The following is a 14201-nucleotide window of genomic DNA, read 5'->3' on the forward strand; positions in this document are numbered from 1 at the left end:
GCCTTAAAGCAGCAGTATAAGAGAATTAAGAGAACAGCTGGCGTCTAGCTTCTGCTGGTAGCTGGTTTTGGTTTTAAACAGGTCAAGGTGGATGAAAAGCTGGTGTTCCAAGTAAAAATAATCCTTATACTGGTAGGTTAGCTGGTTACCCAGCTCTTGATTAGCATAGTGTATATTGCATTTAAAATTTGTAATTCTAGTCATGCTGTAAAAATGCTATATAATTTATTCCATTCAGCATGTCCCCCACGTGTCTCAAATTAACAAGCAAAACCTACTAGCTAGCTAGAATGCTAAAGCATAACCAGAAGCTAACCAACCACCAAAGCTATTTCTGTGAGAGTTCTTTCTGTTCGTTACTCCCTTTATTTGTTATATTTGCACATAAAGGGTTTTCTGGCTGCAAAAAATTACAGAAAATCTTAGCCTACTTGATTATAAAACTAGGGCCATACCCATGCAGTTAGTTTAGAAAACTAAATTTTTTTAAAACCCAGATTCAGTATTGACAAATCAATTTTTTGTTCACCAGGGCACAACTGGCCTTTCTGCACCAACATTACAGTCTTTGTAGTGACCTTTGGCATGTCCAGAACAGTATGTCTTCTAGAATCAGGGCGTCGTTACAAGTTCTGGAATGCATGTTTGTGTTTCTCTTGTCTAGAACACAAGACTCACCCCATTAACCAGATAACCTACTGTACTTGACCCAGTACTGAGTTTAAGACACAGGACACAGTAATGGTGCTTTCTTTTCCATAGGGGACTAATATGTAGAATCTTTGAGTTCTATGTAATCCTATGGTGTTTTCTTGGTGAATCATCTGCTATATTTCACATACATTATTGTTGCACACAAAAAAAAACTTGCCAAAAAATTTTTAATTTTTACCAAACTGAATCTGGCAGTGGTTTCATAAAACAAAAACACCTCAAAAGTTCTGGTAAGACCTCCAATGATATTTAAAAACATATTTCCTTCTCCTCTGAAGTTTCCATTTTGGTGAAACAATGTTTTTGTACGAAACAATGACTTATTCACTACAATGCACAGTGTCATCGGTTGTGGACTTTGCGAGAGAAAGTTAGTAATTCACTGTCCTGGTTTAGTAAACGAAGCCTGGATCTACAGCATATGTATTAAACCTAGAATAGCAGCCAGGTCAAGTTGTACTCATGTTTCTAATCGTGGTTTCTCCCAGATTAGGCTGAACAGATTTAAATGCCTCTAGGCTGGTTTAGTAAGACCACATTAACTTGTTCTGGAAATGTTCCAACCTGACTTTAATGCCAAGAACACAGTTTCATTCAGTACAAGTTATATTCAAGTTTTATAACAGAGATTTGTATTACTTTGGGAAATAAATTGGCTCTAACCGGCATTGTACAGCCATATTATGTCATTTAAGTTACATTTAAAAAAAAGGGTCAATATGCAACAAATCAGTTTAGTGTGCTTTTATTGCATAGAAAACTATATGCACAGTACAGTATTCTGAAAAACAAATCTAGTCTCTTAACCAAGTTATTTACAAGAAAGCAAGACAAAAAAAAAACAGTCAGAACGACAAAAACATGTAAACATCATTAAATATAAAACACTTTGATAACTGACACTCTCAGGAAATGATCAGGATATCAGCACAAAAAAGGAGCATTTTTTAAACTTTATTTATCAGTATATGGAATTGTCCAAGCTGGTTTTAATCTTAAAAAGGTTTGGAGCAACAGTAATGCTGGTGTACTGCATGTATTTCCAGGTCATTTTAAGTATAAAACCAAATGCATTACAATGCTCAACACAGACGGGAAATCAAAGTCTATTAAAGCTTTCTGTACAGCTCAGTGATGTGAAAGAAAAAGAGTTATTGACTCAAATGCTAAACTGATTATATTGGGTAAAATGTCCATGTTGGAGTTCTGGATGCTGCATCTTTGCGTAGCATCTTATTGAAAGTCTAGAATCTGATGCACTGTGATGTTAAATCACACAAAAGTAACCCTCCCATACAGAAATTTACTCTGAGCAAACATATGTTTTATAAAGGACTGGAAATTACAGCATGGTGAACTACTTAAAATCAGCCGTAGGGGGAGTGGTTTTAAATGCCAAAAAACAAGAGAATGGCCTTTGTGCAGCAGCTGTTGTTGTGACTCCATCCCATCCAAGGAGTCACAGAGTTGGAACCAGAACACATATATATTCCTTATTCTTCACCAGTTGGGACCTGTAAGAAATGTTGAACATATTTTACATTACAAAGAATATAATGTCCTTTACTTGTAGCTAGATACTTTATAAGAGCCATTGGGTAGTGAAAGGTTTTGTGGTCAGTTAACTGCAAAAGGGTGGAAACCGCTCATGTGAAGAGACACATGGACTACAGGACCACAGAGAGAGCACAAGATCTACAATGAGTAAAATGCAGCAAAGATTTTTTATTTTTTTTTACCTCTAGGATTCCTTCTCCTGCGTGGCTGAGGTCGAGTGTTATGAAACTGACTGAAATTCTGCCTGCCATTGAAATTTGGGCCAGGCATTTCCTGAAAAGGATCATCCTGCAACATGGAAAAGACATAAAAATGACTGTAGAAATGCAAAAAAAAAAAACATGCCAAAGATCCGGAAGAAATGAAAGTAAATGCACTTACCCACTGTTCTGACTGCTGAGGTGCCTGTTCAGACCAGCCCATTTGATCGCCTGACCCACACACATCTTCATATACAGGCTCACTCTTATCCTCATCCTCATATACAGGCTCGCTTTCCTGACTAAGAGAGGAAAATACTGCAATCAGTTTGCCAAAACACTCCTAACAGAAAGATACCATATTCACAAATAACTTTAAACAAGGGTGGTAAACACGTGTAAGGAATTCATACTTCTGAGGTGCCATCTGCAAAAAGTTCCCTCCAGCAATGGTAATTTTAACCCCTTGCAATCTCTGCTGTCTCCTCCTCTCCAGGTCATGCCTTAGATCCCCAGGAGCAGCAACATTCCTTTTGTCCGGCTGGAAAAATAAGATAATAAGGAAATTGTTTTTAGAGACACGAGTCACATTTAAACGGGTTTAGATCATTATTAAGCAATACTGACTGATTTACCTGCCAAGAGCCCAAGTTGCAGAAAATCTGAGTCCTTGAAGAAGAGCTACCAAGGGGCCTGCAAATAAAGAGTAAGATGTGTGAATGAGCAAAATGACTGAACAATAGTTACATTTAGAGCAGATAGAACAACTGTACCTATTTATCACTGGTTCCATTTCTTCCAGCTCAATGTCGTCATCAAATTCATCCTCATCCTCAAGAGAATAGTGTTGCTCACACGAGAATCGTTCATTAAGAGTAATGCCTTGACCCTGGAAAAAACTTTCTGATAAAGGAACAAAAAGAATAACTTTTCAAGAATAAAGTCCAGTGTTTAGATGCAAAAGAAGCATATTTACAGTTTTAAAAATACAAAGACTTTAAACCTAATGCACAATCTTGAATACTTGTCTTAATTTTCAAACACTCATACTCAGTAAAAACTGATTTCTACCAAAACAAATTCATGTAAAATAATGTAAAACTGTAGGACTGCATAAATAGTGCCACTTTAAAGTGACTGACATACTTTAATTTATGTTACATTATATATTTATATACTTTATTTACATGATGCATTTTGTTTAACTGACATTACTTTGGTAATGACTATTTCTGACCTTTGACATGATGTACCAGAGTGATGATCTCTTGGGCGAATGTCCCAGAATGCATTGCTGACTCTCTGAAGGTCCCAGAATGCTCCAGCATGGGCAAAAAGTCAAGACGCTGTCTGCCCACATTGACCAAGTCAAGAGACAGCTGTCTTTCTGAAGAATAGCCTAAGTGGCTGCACAAAGCGAGGAAAGCATTAAGAAAAATACAACAAGTAAATCAAAACTCAGGTAAACTATACATTACGCAACAGAACCAAACTAAACTACTGACTTATTTTTATTTTACTGCTGATAAAAGAAACTTTTAGCCTTCCCTTCATAGCTGGCAGACCAGGAGAGTCTGGGTCAACTTCCTAGACACAGTTAAGTCTAGCTGTGTAAAAAACTGCAGGGTTATTGAGAATAAACAGTTGATAAATCTTTAGATTTTTCATATACTATGAAAATGCTTTTTAAAAAAGTGCTGCCTTAGAATGACACACCTATTAATTAGCAGTACATACAGTACTGTAACTTTCTCAAGGGAATTAACGGTGTTATTGTTTATCACTTTGTGACCCATATAAAAAGCAAAGGTAGGGAGGGCAGAATAATTGCTCCACGTTTAATTAGTTGTCCAGTGCGTCAATAACATTTACACACCAATAACAAACAACTGGAGCATCTTAGTTTTATTTGGAATTATTTACTCATTCTAAGTGATAAATTATTCATAACCTGATGTCGATCAACTTTTTAGGCTAAGCTCTCTTAAACCTTTGCCCCTTTTTAAGTATACAGTTGGATCATACATGGGTGGTGAAGGTTCATGCCTCTATTTCATTCTCCATTTCAGACTTTCAGTTACAATCCAGAATCTTCATTTTGAAACACTGTGTTGGAGGTCCTGGGAAGGTAGAAGTGGAACATACAGTTGGTTCAATGGCCATTTGAAACTTCTTCAGAAGCCTTATTCTTGTTTAATAGTGTACCACATGTTCCAGTATCTTGTCTTGTCCTTGGAAACGTCTAAAAGATCTGTGTGAGGAATTCAATACATCTTCAAAAAATGTCTTCTCGTCCACATCAGAGACCTCACTTTCTTCCTGAGTCACTTTATTCCTGTTGTGTGCAAATTGTGTGAGGCAACATCCCAAACACTGATGAATTATCCACATCAATTAGTTGCCACACACACACACATCACTGCATAATAACCAGCGTAGCTTTAAAGAAAATTCAAAACATGATGAAATGCTTCGGAATCCCCTTTTGTTGCAAAAAGTCAACTTTTGTTTGGTTTCAACTTGTGCATCTTGATTTTCTATTTCCTTTACTGGCCCCGTTTCAGCTCATCTTCACCTCCACTTTCACCATTCAACTGGAATGATTAAATGGCCATTCTTATTTCCTTCAGACAAGATAAGTGATCATTTGCAATCCAAATCCAAATGTGCATTTTCTGACAAAAAAAAAACAAACTCACCACAGTCAGAATTGTGATTTACTTCTTGAACTGCAAGACATCTTCTCTGTAAACTCCCCTCAAAGAACATGTTTAAAGGAATGAAAACACATGCTTGGCATCACTTTCAGCAGAGATGCAAACGTGCCTACTCTCCACTCAATTTACTGTTCCACATTAATATTACCATGTTTTATTGTTGTTCCCAGAACACATCCAGCTTGTTTTTGTCCTTCGCAGCATTAATCTGTTAAGTAAAATAGGTAAACACCAATCAGCAGTGTCAGATGTTGGTTATGCTTCTTCAGTATCATCAAAGTCTCAAACGATTCCAACAAAAAGCTCTGCCATAGTCCATTTTGCTGCTGAAAGTACTTTGGGTCAATCCAGTGCATACCCAGAAGATCTTGCCATGTTTCCCTTGTCACTTCTCAAACCCAAAACACTTATGAGATCCATCGTCCACTTTGTCCTGTATCCATGGCACTCGTATGTGGTTCCATTGTAGACCACTCCCAGTGCTTCGGCCTGCATCGGCCAGAAGTTCCTCAGTCCACGCCCAAGCACAAAACGACATCTACTCTGACTTGGTTTGAATAAAATCTGTTTTTTTTGTTGTTGTTTGTTTTATGAAATCAGGGCGATTGATGTCACTCAAGATGGGTTGACTTACCTTCAGGCCGTATCAATATCAAAATGGAAGGACTCTGATAATCCTAGAAGCACTGGTATTTTGGTGGACGCACCAGTCTTCACTTTTCTCCATTAGATAGCTGCTCTTCATAGTCTTCAGAAGTAAGTCCTTTTCCAATTCCATCCCACTGGTCAAACTGATTTGTCTCCAGTGTCATGTTGCTGTTGGCTTGGAGCCAAATGCTTCCACCGGTGAACTTGCCAGAATTAATTGTGAGAAGCAGTCTGACATTTGCCGCATCCTTACAATTCCAATTTTCTTTGAGTGAGCATGTGTACATATGGGCTTTTCATCTAGCGATATTACTTTCAACACAGTGGAATACCCTAGAGATTTCTGCATAAATTAAAAATTCCTTCTTCGTTTGACCTCAATTTTTTACATAATTTTTTTCCCTCTTCCTAGCAGCGAGGATGACACTGTTGTTGGGCCAATTTTGGCATAAGCTTCACTCCTATTGAACAGAATCCACAGGCTCAGGGTTGAAATCTGAGAATTGGTGCTTGTTGTTTACTGCCATGTTATTAGCTGAAGCTATACTCATGACTTAATCCAGACATCATTTGGTCAAGTGGTCATCATTTGGTCATACTTGGCCCCATAATTGTAGGTCAGTGAGAGTGTCCTGGAATCTGAAAATCAGTTCAGAATGTTCTTGGTCTTGGCTTAATGGTGAAATTGAAATATTCACATTCACTTGTTTTTTCTTCCTTGGATCTCCTGAAACATCTTCAGTAGGTAGGTAGGTAATGGACTTTTAAATCCTGGAGAGCTTTTAGGCCATTTTCATGGCAAAAGCAGTTTAAAAGTTTGGAAGTAGGGGTATTTTTTAGATATGCACTTTTAGTCTAGTAAATCCAGTACTCCACAAACTTGATCCGTGTTCCAGACCTGGACTGAGTGAAGAAGTCTTCTTTTGAAAATGTTCTACATAGGTGTTTATGTATGTTCTGTATGTTCTGTGTGTGTGACTGGTCTGTGAGTGAATGTGCACGTGTGCGACGGGTGTATGTGTGACGGATGTGTGTGTGACGGGTGTGTGAATGTGCATGTGTGCGTGAACAGTTGGTCCTGGGTTTGGGGCTGACTGAGCATGGACACCTGTGGGACATGGTTGCAGAGGGCGGGTTTTTGCCTTCCCTACCGCTCCACGCTGCTCTCCGCCGATCGTCACTGCCGTTCCTGGGGGGGTGGGCGTCCGTGGGTATCTGGGTGCGTGGCCGGATGCCCTAATGTGGTCTCTGGCCCGCCCTCTTGGTGGCCGTGGCCTGGGGGTGGCTTGGGCCCCCTTGGCGTGGGGGGGGGGGGGGCCTGCCGGGTGTCGGGCTGTTCCCGGGTGCTTGGGATCTCGGAGGCCGCATGCTCGGCTCGTGCAGGGGGTGCTGGCCTGCCGGGGGGGTGGGCTGCTCGCTTCCTTTGGCTCTCTGGACTCTTGCTCTTTGCCATGGGGGCTTCGTCTGGAGTCTCCCCCGTCCTCATCTGGGGTGTGCGCATGGTTACCATCGGGATGTGTGGCCGCGGGTCTTCTGGGCTCCTAATGGGCTGTGGATGGTCTGGGTCCACTGGGTTCTTCCCTATCTGCCTCTGGATCGCAGGGGCATGGTGGCGGTTTCTTGCCTCCATTGTGGTAGGCATTTCATGACATATGACATATTTTTGCAAAAAACAATAGAATAGAAGTAACTGTGCGTGTGTGTGTATGTATTTATGTGTATGTATTAATATGTATGTATATTTATGTATGTGTGTATATGTATAAGCATATGTATAGTTAGATATGTGAGTATGTGTATATATGTATGTTTGTTTATTTTATGTTTATTTTATTATTATTATTTTTTTTGTTTGTTTGTTTGTTTGTCTTTTGTTTAGTTTAAAAAAAAAAAAATCAGCAATAAATCTGTGTTTTGGTTTCTTTTGAAGGTCTCAGGTTTGAGCTGTTCTGCCATGACCAATTTGGAGCAGTCTCACTTCATTCTTCCTCTGTTCAAAGGATGACACTGTCCTCTCAGCCAAAATTATCTGATGGTCCATCTTGTCAGCTTTTTGTCTGAAATGATCAAGTACAAGGTTTATTCAGGGGACGATGCTTTGCTTTGTCAGACAAATGGCACTGCTGTACAATATAGCAGTGTGTAATTAATTGGAGATTTTTATCAAGTAAAACCTAAAACCATCTTCAAATCCTTTACTGGCGAGATCAGATGAGACTTGATCAATCAAAATCCTGTAGTATCTTCCTGAATTTTGCTGTATATTCCTGGAGACTTTAGACATCCATAAAGAATGCTCACAATAAAGCATTCTAAACTGCAGAAGGACTTGATGTGCTGTCCATCAAACTGAGATGGTCCAAATCCAGAAAATGCTGTGGTCCTCGAGCTGTAGCATCAGACTTCTTATCTAAAACAGATGCATGAACCTTCAACCATACCCAAAATTACTGCTGCAACGATACTATACCTGCTGTGGTTCACAGGACGACTCATGTCGACTTTTATCCTGAGAGATTCATGCCCAGCGAAATCTGTCCAAGAGGCGTTGTTGGCTTGCTGAATTCCTTTAAAACCCTTTCCTTGTTCCAGCACACCAAAATTTCCTCCGGGATGTGTTTCTTTTTCCCATGTTTGTCCAGAAGCTCTAGCCTGATTCCCCTTGTCATTTCTCAAATCCACATCACTGCTCTGATTCATGGTCCTTTGTTCATGGTGCTCTCCTCCATGAGGTTCCATTCTGAATTGCCCCCGTTGATGTGGCCTTCCTCGCATAGGATGGCCTCTCCCAACAGAAGACTGTTGGTGGAATCTTGTTTCTTCTCCATCTTGATAGTCAACTGAACCATCATATCCACCATGTGGGATTTCTGCATGTTGCTCAAGGTCCCTCTCATGTCTAAATGATTCCCTGCTTCTTGAGGGACCTCTGCCATGTGACTGTTCACTGCTTCTTGGATAATCTCTGTTCCTTCCAAAGTCATCAGTTCTTGAAGGATCTCTGTTCCTTGGATGACCTTGGTTCCTAAGTGGATCATGGCTCCTTTGAGGATCCCTGCTTCTTGAATGTTCTCGGTTCCTAAGTAGATCTTTGCTCCTCGGAGGATCTCTGTGTTTTGAATGCTCTCTTTCCCTAAATGGATCATAGTTTCTTGAAGGATCTCTGCTTCCTGGATGCTCCCGGTTCCTATACGCATCACGGCTCCTTGGTTGATCTCTGTTCAGTGCATCATGGTTTGAGATTCCATGATCATGCTCTACTATAACAGGAGCATTATGGGGACTAAAGCCCCTGTGCGGGCCACAGTCTTCCTCTTCTGGATCCAAACCTCGAAATCGTTTAGGATGTGAGTGATGCTCCCTATAATTTGGCTTTAACCACCTGTATTGAAAAAGCAAATACAATTTGTTCAACAATGAAATAATTTCACAATTGATTGAAAAAAAAAAATAAATAGTGTATGGCTTCCTAACAAAGTGCCCATCATAAATAATACCATCAACCTTTTTTTAAAACGTTTTAATTTGTGCAAATGTACATATTCATTTAATCATAATTTAAAATCTGCACTTCTTTCCTTTACTTCAGATGAGTGTATTTTCAATAGATTTACTTTTGTACCTCTCAGAGCTTCGGTCATGATATCTATCTTCATGTTCTTCACTGTGATATCCATGTTCCACCCTGTCATGTCTCTTTCCTTGTAAATGCCTAGGACTGGAATCTCTTGAATCCCAGTTCGCCTTGTTTGAATTGTTCCTGTTGAAATGAGGGACGTTATGCTCATTCCTCCCCCTCCCTGGAGATGCGATCCTCCGATGGTTTTCAGCACCATAATTCAAGGCATCAGGGGAAGACAACCTCTCCCTAGGTAGTCTTCTTGGCGAATGTAATGATTTCTCCTCAGACCTCCGAACATCCTCCTGGATGTGGTGTCTTAACGGGGGCGAAGGTCTCCGTCTATCAGCATGACCTATAGCCTCAATGAATTTTGCCCAATGGTCAACCTCCTGCTGTCCTTGAGAAGGACCATTCTCCCAGTGTGAATTACCTTCCAGGTTGTTGACATTTCCTGGATCCCTCCATGGTTCGGAATGCACAGATGAATATCGTTCATTATAGAACCCATCCTCTTGTTTAATAGGCACTGTAGCATTTCTGCAGAAAGAGACGTTTAATAAGCTATTAAAGATCATTTTATTCAAAAATGATAATTCAAATATCAAACAGAATAATCTTTACTACAATAAAAATACTCAAACATTTTACTTTGACTACACTACTACAACTGATTCATTATGATTGACCCAAACAAATACCTTGAATATAATGGTGACCTTGAATGTGGCTGTGACATAATGACCTTTAAAACAGAAAGATTAAAAAAATGGTTAGTTTACACATAAATAGATGTATATATGCAAAATGTACTGAGAATTTTAGACAGGAAAGAAAAATGCTTGAAGAAAGCTAAAGCTCATTTGCACGCAACACCTTGTAGAGAGGTACAAATCAAACAAATCATTAAAGACTTGATGAGCAAGTATGATGTACACATAACTATTTTTAAAACAGGTACACTATATACTAGAGGAAAATGTTGCTTTTTTACATTGCCCCTCACTTTGTACTGGTATCCCTTCACTGACTGAAGAAGTCAATAAACAGACACCCTTCGACATCCTCATTTGAGAATGTTGATGTAAGGAATGAAGACCATTGTCAGCATGGACTACAGACTTAAGAGACACAGATTTGATTACTTCCTCCCCCACATCTGATTTAACTAATCAGCTTAAGTGAGTGTGTTACAGAAGAAAAACATGTTTAAGGAAACTGTGGAAATAAAAACACAGGCTTGTTCTTATTTTAGTGAACTGACCTCAAGAACCCCAGAAGGAACAAAGCAATAGTCTACTGCGATATGAGGTTTTAAGGCATTTGTTATTGTGTTGGCACCTGTTTTGAACTTGGAACCACATTTTATTCATTACAGTACTGGACTGCTCAGGAGAAAATACTATTTTGATTGTGCTGATGAATAATACTGGATAATTTTAATCTTGAACTAAACATTTGCCTCATAGTTATTAAGGATTTTTTTTAAACAGAGGACACAGGTTTAAGTTACTGAGACTTAAGCTAATTTACTGACAACTGTAGAATTGGAGGGGATATTTTTAATAATCTTTCCTAAACTTTTACAGCAGGAACAATTTGTTAATTATATTAAATGTGTTAATCCCATTTCTTTTCTTTTTTTTTTTATAATATTCTAATATAATATTTAACCCATTAGAGCAGAGGCACAGTTCTGAATACAGATAACATCCACAACGTAATCAGTTAAATTACTGAGCAGCTCATTTATGCTCTATTATTATTGTGATTAAGAGAGAACATGACTGTAAACCTTCTAAGGTTAAAATATATATATTATTTTTGTATATTACAAAAATGACAGACGGCTGTTTAGTAACTAAAATGTTTAGTGTTTTAAAAAGCAGGTCAGTACTAGTTACATAAAATGCAAACCAAAGCATTTAAATGATTAAAAATGGTTTGAAACACAAAAACATACTAGGTTAGTTAATTTTAACTATATTTACACACTGTTACACATACTGCTCTGGAAAGAATCGAGAGACCACTTCAAATAATATGTTTCTCTGATTCAACAATTTATAGGTATATGTTTGAGCAAAATGAACATTGTTATTTTATTCTATCAACTACTGATGACTTTTCTTACAAATTCCAAATAGAAATATTGTATTTGTAGGAAATGAGAAACGGTCACTTTAAAGAAAAAGATCTTTTAAATTTAAAATAATGCAAAGAAAAAAAGTTTATATTCATTTAGAAACAACAACAATACTAAAGGTTTATCTAAAGAAATATTCAGAATCAATAATTGGGTGACCTTATGCCACCCCTGGCTCAAAAATTTACGCAGTTCAGTTTTGTTGGATGGCTTGTGATTATCTATCTACCTCTTCATTACATTCCAAAGGTTTTCAATGGGTTTCAGGTCTGGAGATTGTCTTGATGTAGTGGTCCTTCATCCACACCTTAATTGATCTAGGTGTATAAAATTGAGCACTGTCCTGCTGGAAAAAAACAGTCCATAAAGTTGTGGAATATTGTCAGAGCAGAAGGAAGCACGTTTTCTTACCGAATAACCCTGTAGGCAGCTTGCTTCATGTGTCATTCACAAAGACATGCTTCATATGTCATTCTTTCCATTCACTTCACCCCACCTACCATTTGCCATTATTTTTATAGGTCACTTGATGTCATCCTCCAGTTGATGGTCAATCTCCAGACCTAAACCCTCTTGAAAAAACTCTGAATGTAATCATGTCAGATGTAAGTTGGATAGTCACAAGGCATCAAACAAAGCTTAAGTGCTTGAATTTTTGTGCCAGGAGTGGAATAAGGTCACCCAAAAGCAATGTGAAAGACTTGTGGAGAGAATGCCAAGATGCATGAAGAAGGTGTGATTATTATCACAATTTTACCAAATCTTGATTTCTGAACTCTTGTTTTTAAATTAATATGAATTTGTTTTCTTTGCATTGTTTGAGGTTGGAAAGCACTGTAGCTTTTTATTATTTTGACTATTCCTCATTCTGCAAATAAATGCTCTAAATGACAATATTTTTATTTGGGATTTGGTAAAACAATAAAACAATGTTAATTTTACTTAAACATATACCTATAAATAGCAAAATCAGAGAAACTGAATCAAAAACTGAAGTGGCGTCTTACTTTTTTCCATAGCTGTAGATCACCATGGACTCTTTTAAGTTAGCTAACGCTAGCTAACTGTCGCTTGGTAACCCAGAAGACTATATTAGCTAGTCTAGGCTAAATTAGCCGCCTGTAAACTCAGATTAGCTGTGTGTAAAGTTACTCAGGGGGGTTGGTGTAGTGCAGGAGTGGGGTCAGTATTATTTTAGAGGTGTATAAATCTCGCTGAGCTGATATTTCTGTGTGTGTAGTAAGTCTGGTAGTTATGTTAGGTTAGCTGTGTTACAGCTGGCGGCCCTCTTACCTCCCGCTCTGCTCCCGCAGCAGCAAAACACACGAAGACGGCGCGCCCACCAAAATACCAGCTTCTGTATAATCACCTGCTATCTACCACAGCTCCAGCACAGCCTCTACACCCCGCTGTACCGCTGGAGGAGTGAGAAATAACCGCGTGTCGCAGTTAAAGGGCTGGTATTCTCCATCCGCAGTGAAATGTGCTCAATCCAAAACACACGCCATGAAACGACCCGTGACCCGGATGTACGTCGTCTCTTACCAGAGCCTGCCCGCCTCTCGCCCGCCTCCTACCTCTCCCGCTAGAGGGAGCCCGCGAGGCAGTCCTCAATCCTCAATGAATATTATATTGAATATTTGCTTTAATGCTACAACCCCTGGCAAAAAGTATGGAATCACCAGTCTTGGATGAGCACTCCTTCAGACATTTCATTCTGTAAAACAAACTCTGATCAAAAACATGATACAATAATAAGGTCATTCCAAAGTGCAACTTGTTGGCTTTCAGGAACACTCAAAGAAATGAAGAAAAACATTGTGGAAGTCAGTGAATGTTACTTTTATTGACCAACCACAGGGAAAAAAATATGGAATCACTCAATTCTGAGGAAAAAAGTATGGAATCACTCAAATTGAAGGTAGAAAATAAGGACACACCCAGTCAATTTCCTTTCCCTAAATGGACACCTGCCTCAGATTAGATCTGCTCGTTAGTCTGCAGTTAAAAACACCTGCATGACACCTTGGAGGGCTGCTGGATGAATTAGAGTGGCAAGAACCATGGCTCCAACAAGAGAAATGTCTCTTGAAACAAAAGAGAGGATTGTGAAACTTCTTGAAGAAGGTAACTCTTCACGCATGGTTGCTAAAGATGTGGGCTGTTCACAGTCAGCTGTATCCAAGATATGGACCAAATACAAACAGCATGGAATGGTTGTTAAAGCCAAGCGTACTGGTAGACCGAGAAAGACATCAAAGCGTCAAGACAAGCAACTTAAGGCCATTTGTCTTGAAAACCGAAAAAGTACAACTAAACAGATGAAGCATAAATGGGAAGAAGCTGGAGCCAATGTATGTGACCGAACCGTAAGAAATCGCCTAAAGGAAATGGGATTTCAATACAGGAAAGCTAAAAGAAAACCATCATTGACACCTAAACATAAAAGAACAAGACTGCAGTGGGCTAAGGAGAGGCAATCATGGACTGTGGATGACTGGATGAAAGTTATCTTCAGTGATGAGTCAAGAATCTGCATTGGACAAGGTGATGATGCTGGAACTTTTGTTTGGTGCCGTTCCAGTGAGATTTATGAAGAG

At 39.0% G+C, this 14201-nt stretch overlaps 1 protein-coding gene across 3 annotated transcripts; it reads right to left on the reverse strand.

Annotated features, from left to right (window-relative positions):
• Positions 1–1443: 1443 nt before the first annotated feature.
• On the reverse strand, positions 1444–13133 carry zgc:112982 (uncharacterized protein LOC503771 homolog). 3 transcript variants are annotated; one of them, XM_007248964.4, is made up of 12 exons: positions 12895–13133; positions 11831–11947; positions 10157–10200; positions 9459–9995; positions 8307–9218; positions 3709–3878; positions 3245–3374; positions 3107–3164; positions 2885–3012; positions 2653–2773; positions 2454–2559; positions 1444–2228 (listed from the first exon to the last, which is right to left on the reverse strand). In XM_007248964.4, the coding sequence occupies exons 3-12, from the start codon at positions 10192–10194 to the stop codon at positions 2215–2217; spliced, it is 2214 nt and encodes a 737-aa protein (XP_007249026.3). In that variant the 5' UTR covers positions 10195–10200; positions 11831–11947; positions 12895–13133; the 3' UTR covers positions 1444–2214. The 3 variants fall into 3 exon arrangements, with proteins under 3 accessions (XP_007249026.3, XP_049342238.1, XP_007249025.3); XM_049486281.1 differs by lacking the exon at positions 11831–11947 and having other exon boundaries at positions 12971–13133; XM_007248963.4 differs by lacking the exon at positions 11831–11947.
• Between the last annotated feature and the right edge of the window lie 1068 nt (positions 13134–14201).

The sequence above is a fragment of the Astyanax mexicanus genome, chromosome 1 (assembly GCF_023375975.1).
Source record: "Astyanax mexicanus isolate ESR-SI-001 chromosome 1, AstMex3_surface, whole genome shotgun sequence".
Classification (NCBI taxonomy): Eukaryota; Metazoa; Chordata; class Actinopteri; order Characiformes; family Acestrorhamphidae; genus Astyanax; species Astyanax mexicanus.

Excerpts from the sequence above, each read along its gene's own strand:
- zgc:112982 (XM_049486281.1), bottom strand. The coding sequence starts at position 10,194 with ATGTCACAGCCACATTCAAGGTCACCATTATATTCAAG. Across the intron at positions 9,219-9,458 it reads CATGACCGAAGCTCTGAGAG|GTGGTTAAAGCCAAATTATA; the intron begins GTACAAAAGTAA and ends TTTTCAATACAG. Across the intron at positions 3,165-3,244 it reads ATGGAACCAGTGATAAATAG|GCCCCTTGGTAGCTCTTCTT; the intron begins GTACAGTTGTTC and ends CTTTATTTGCAG.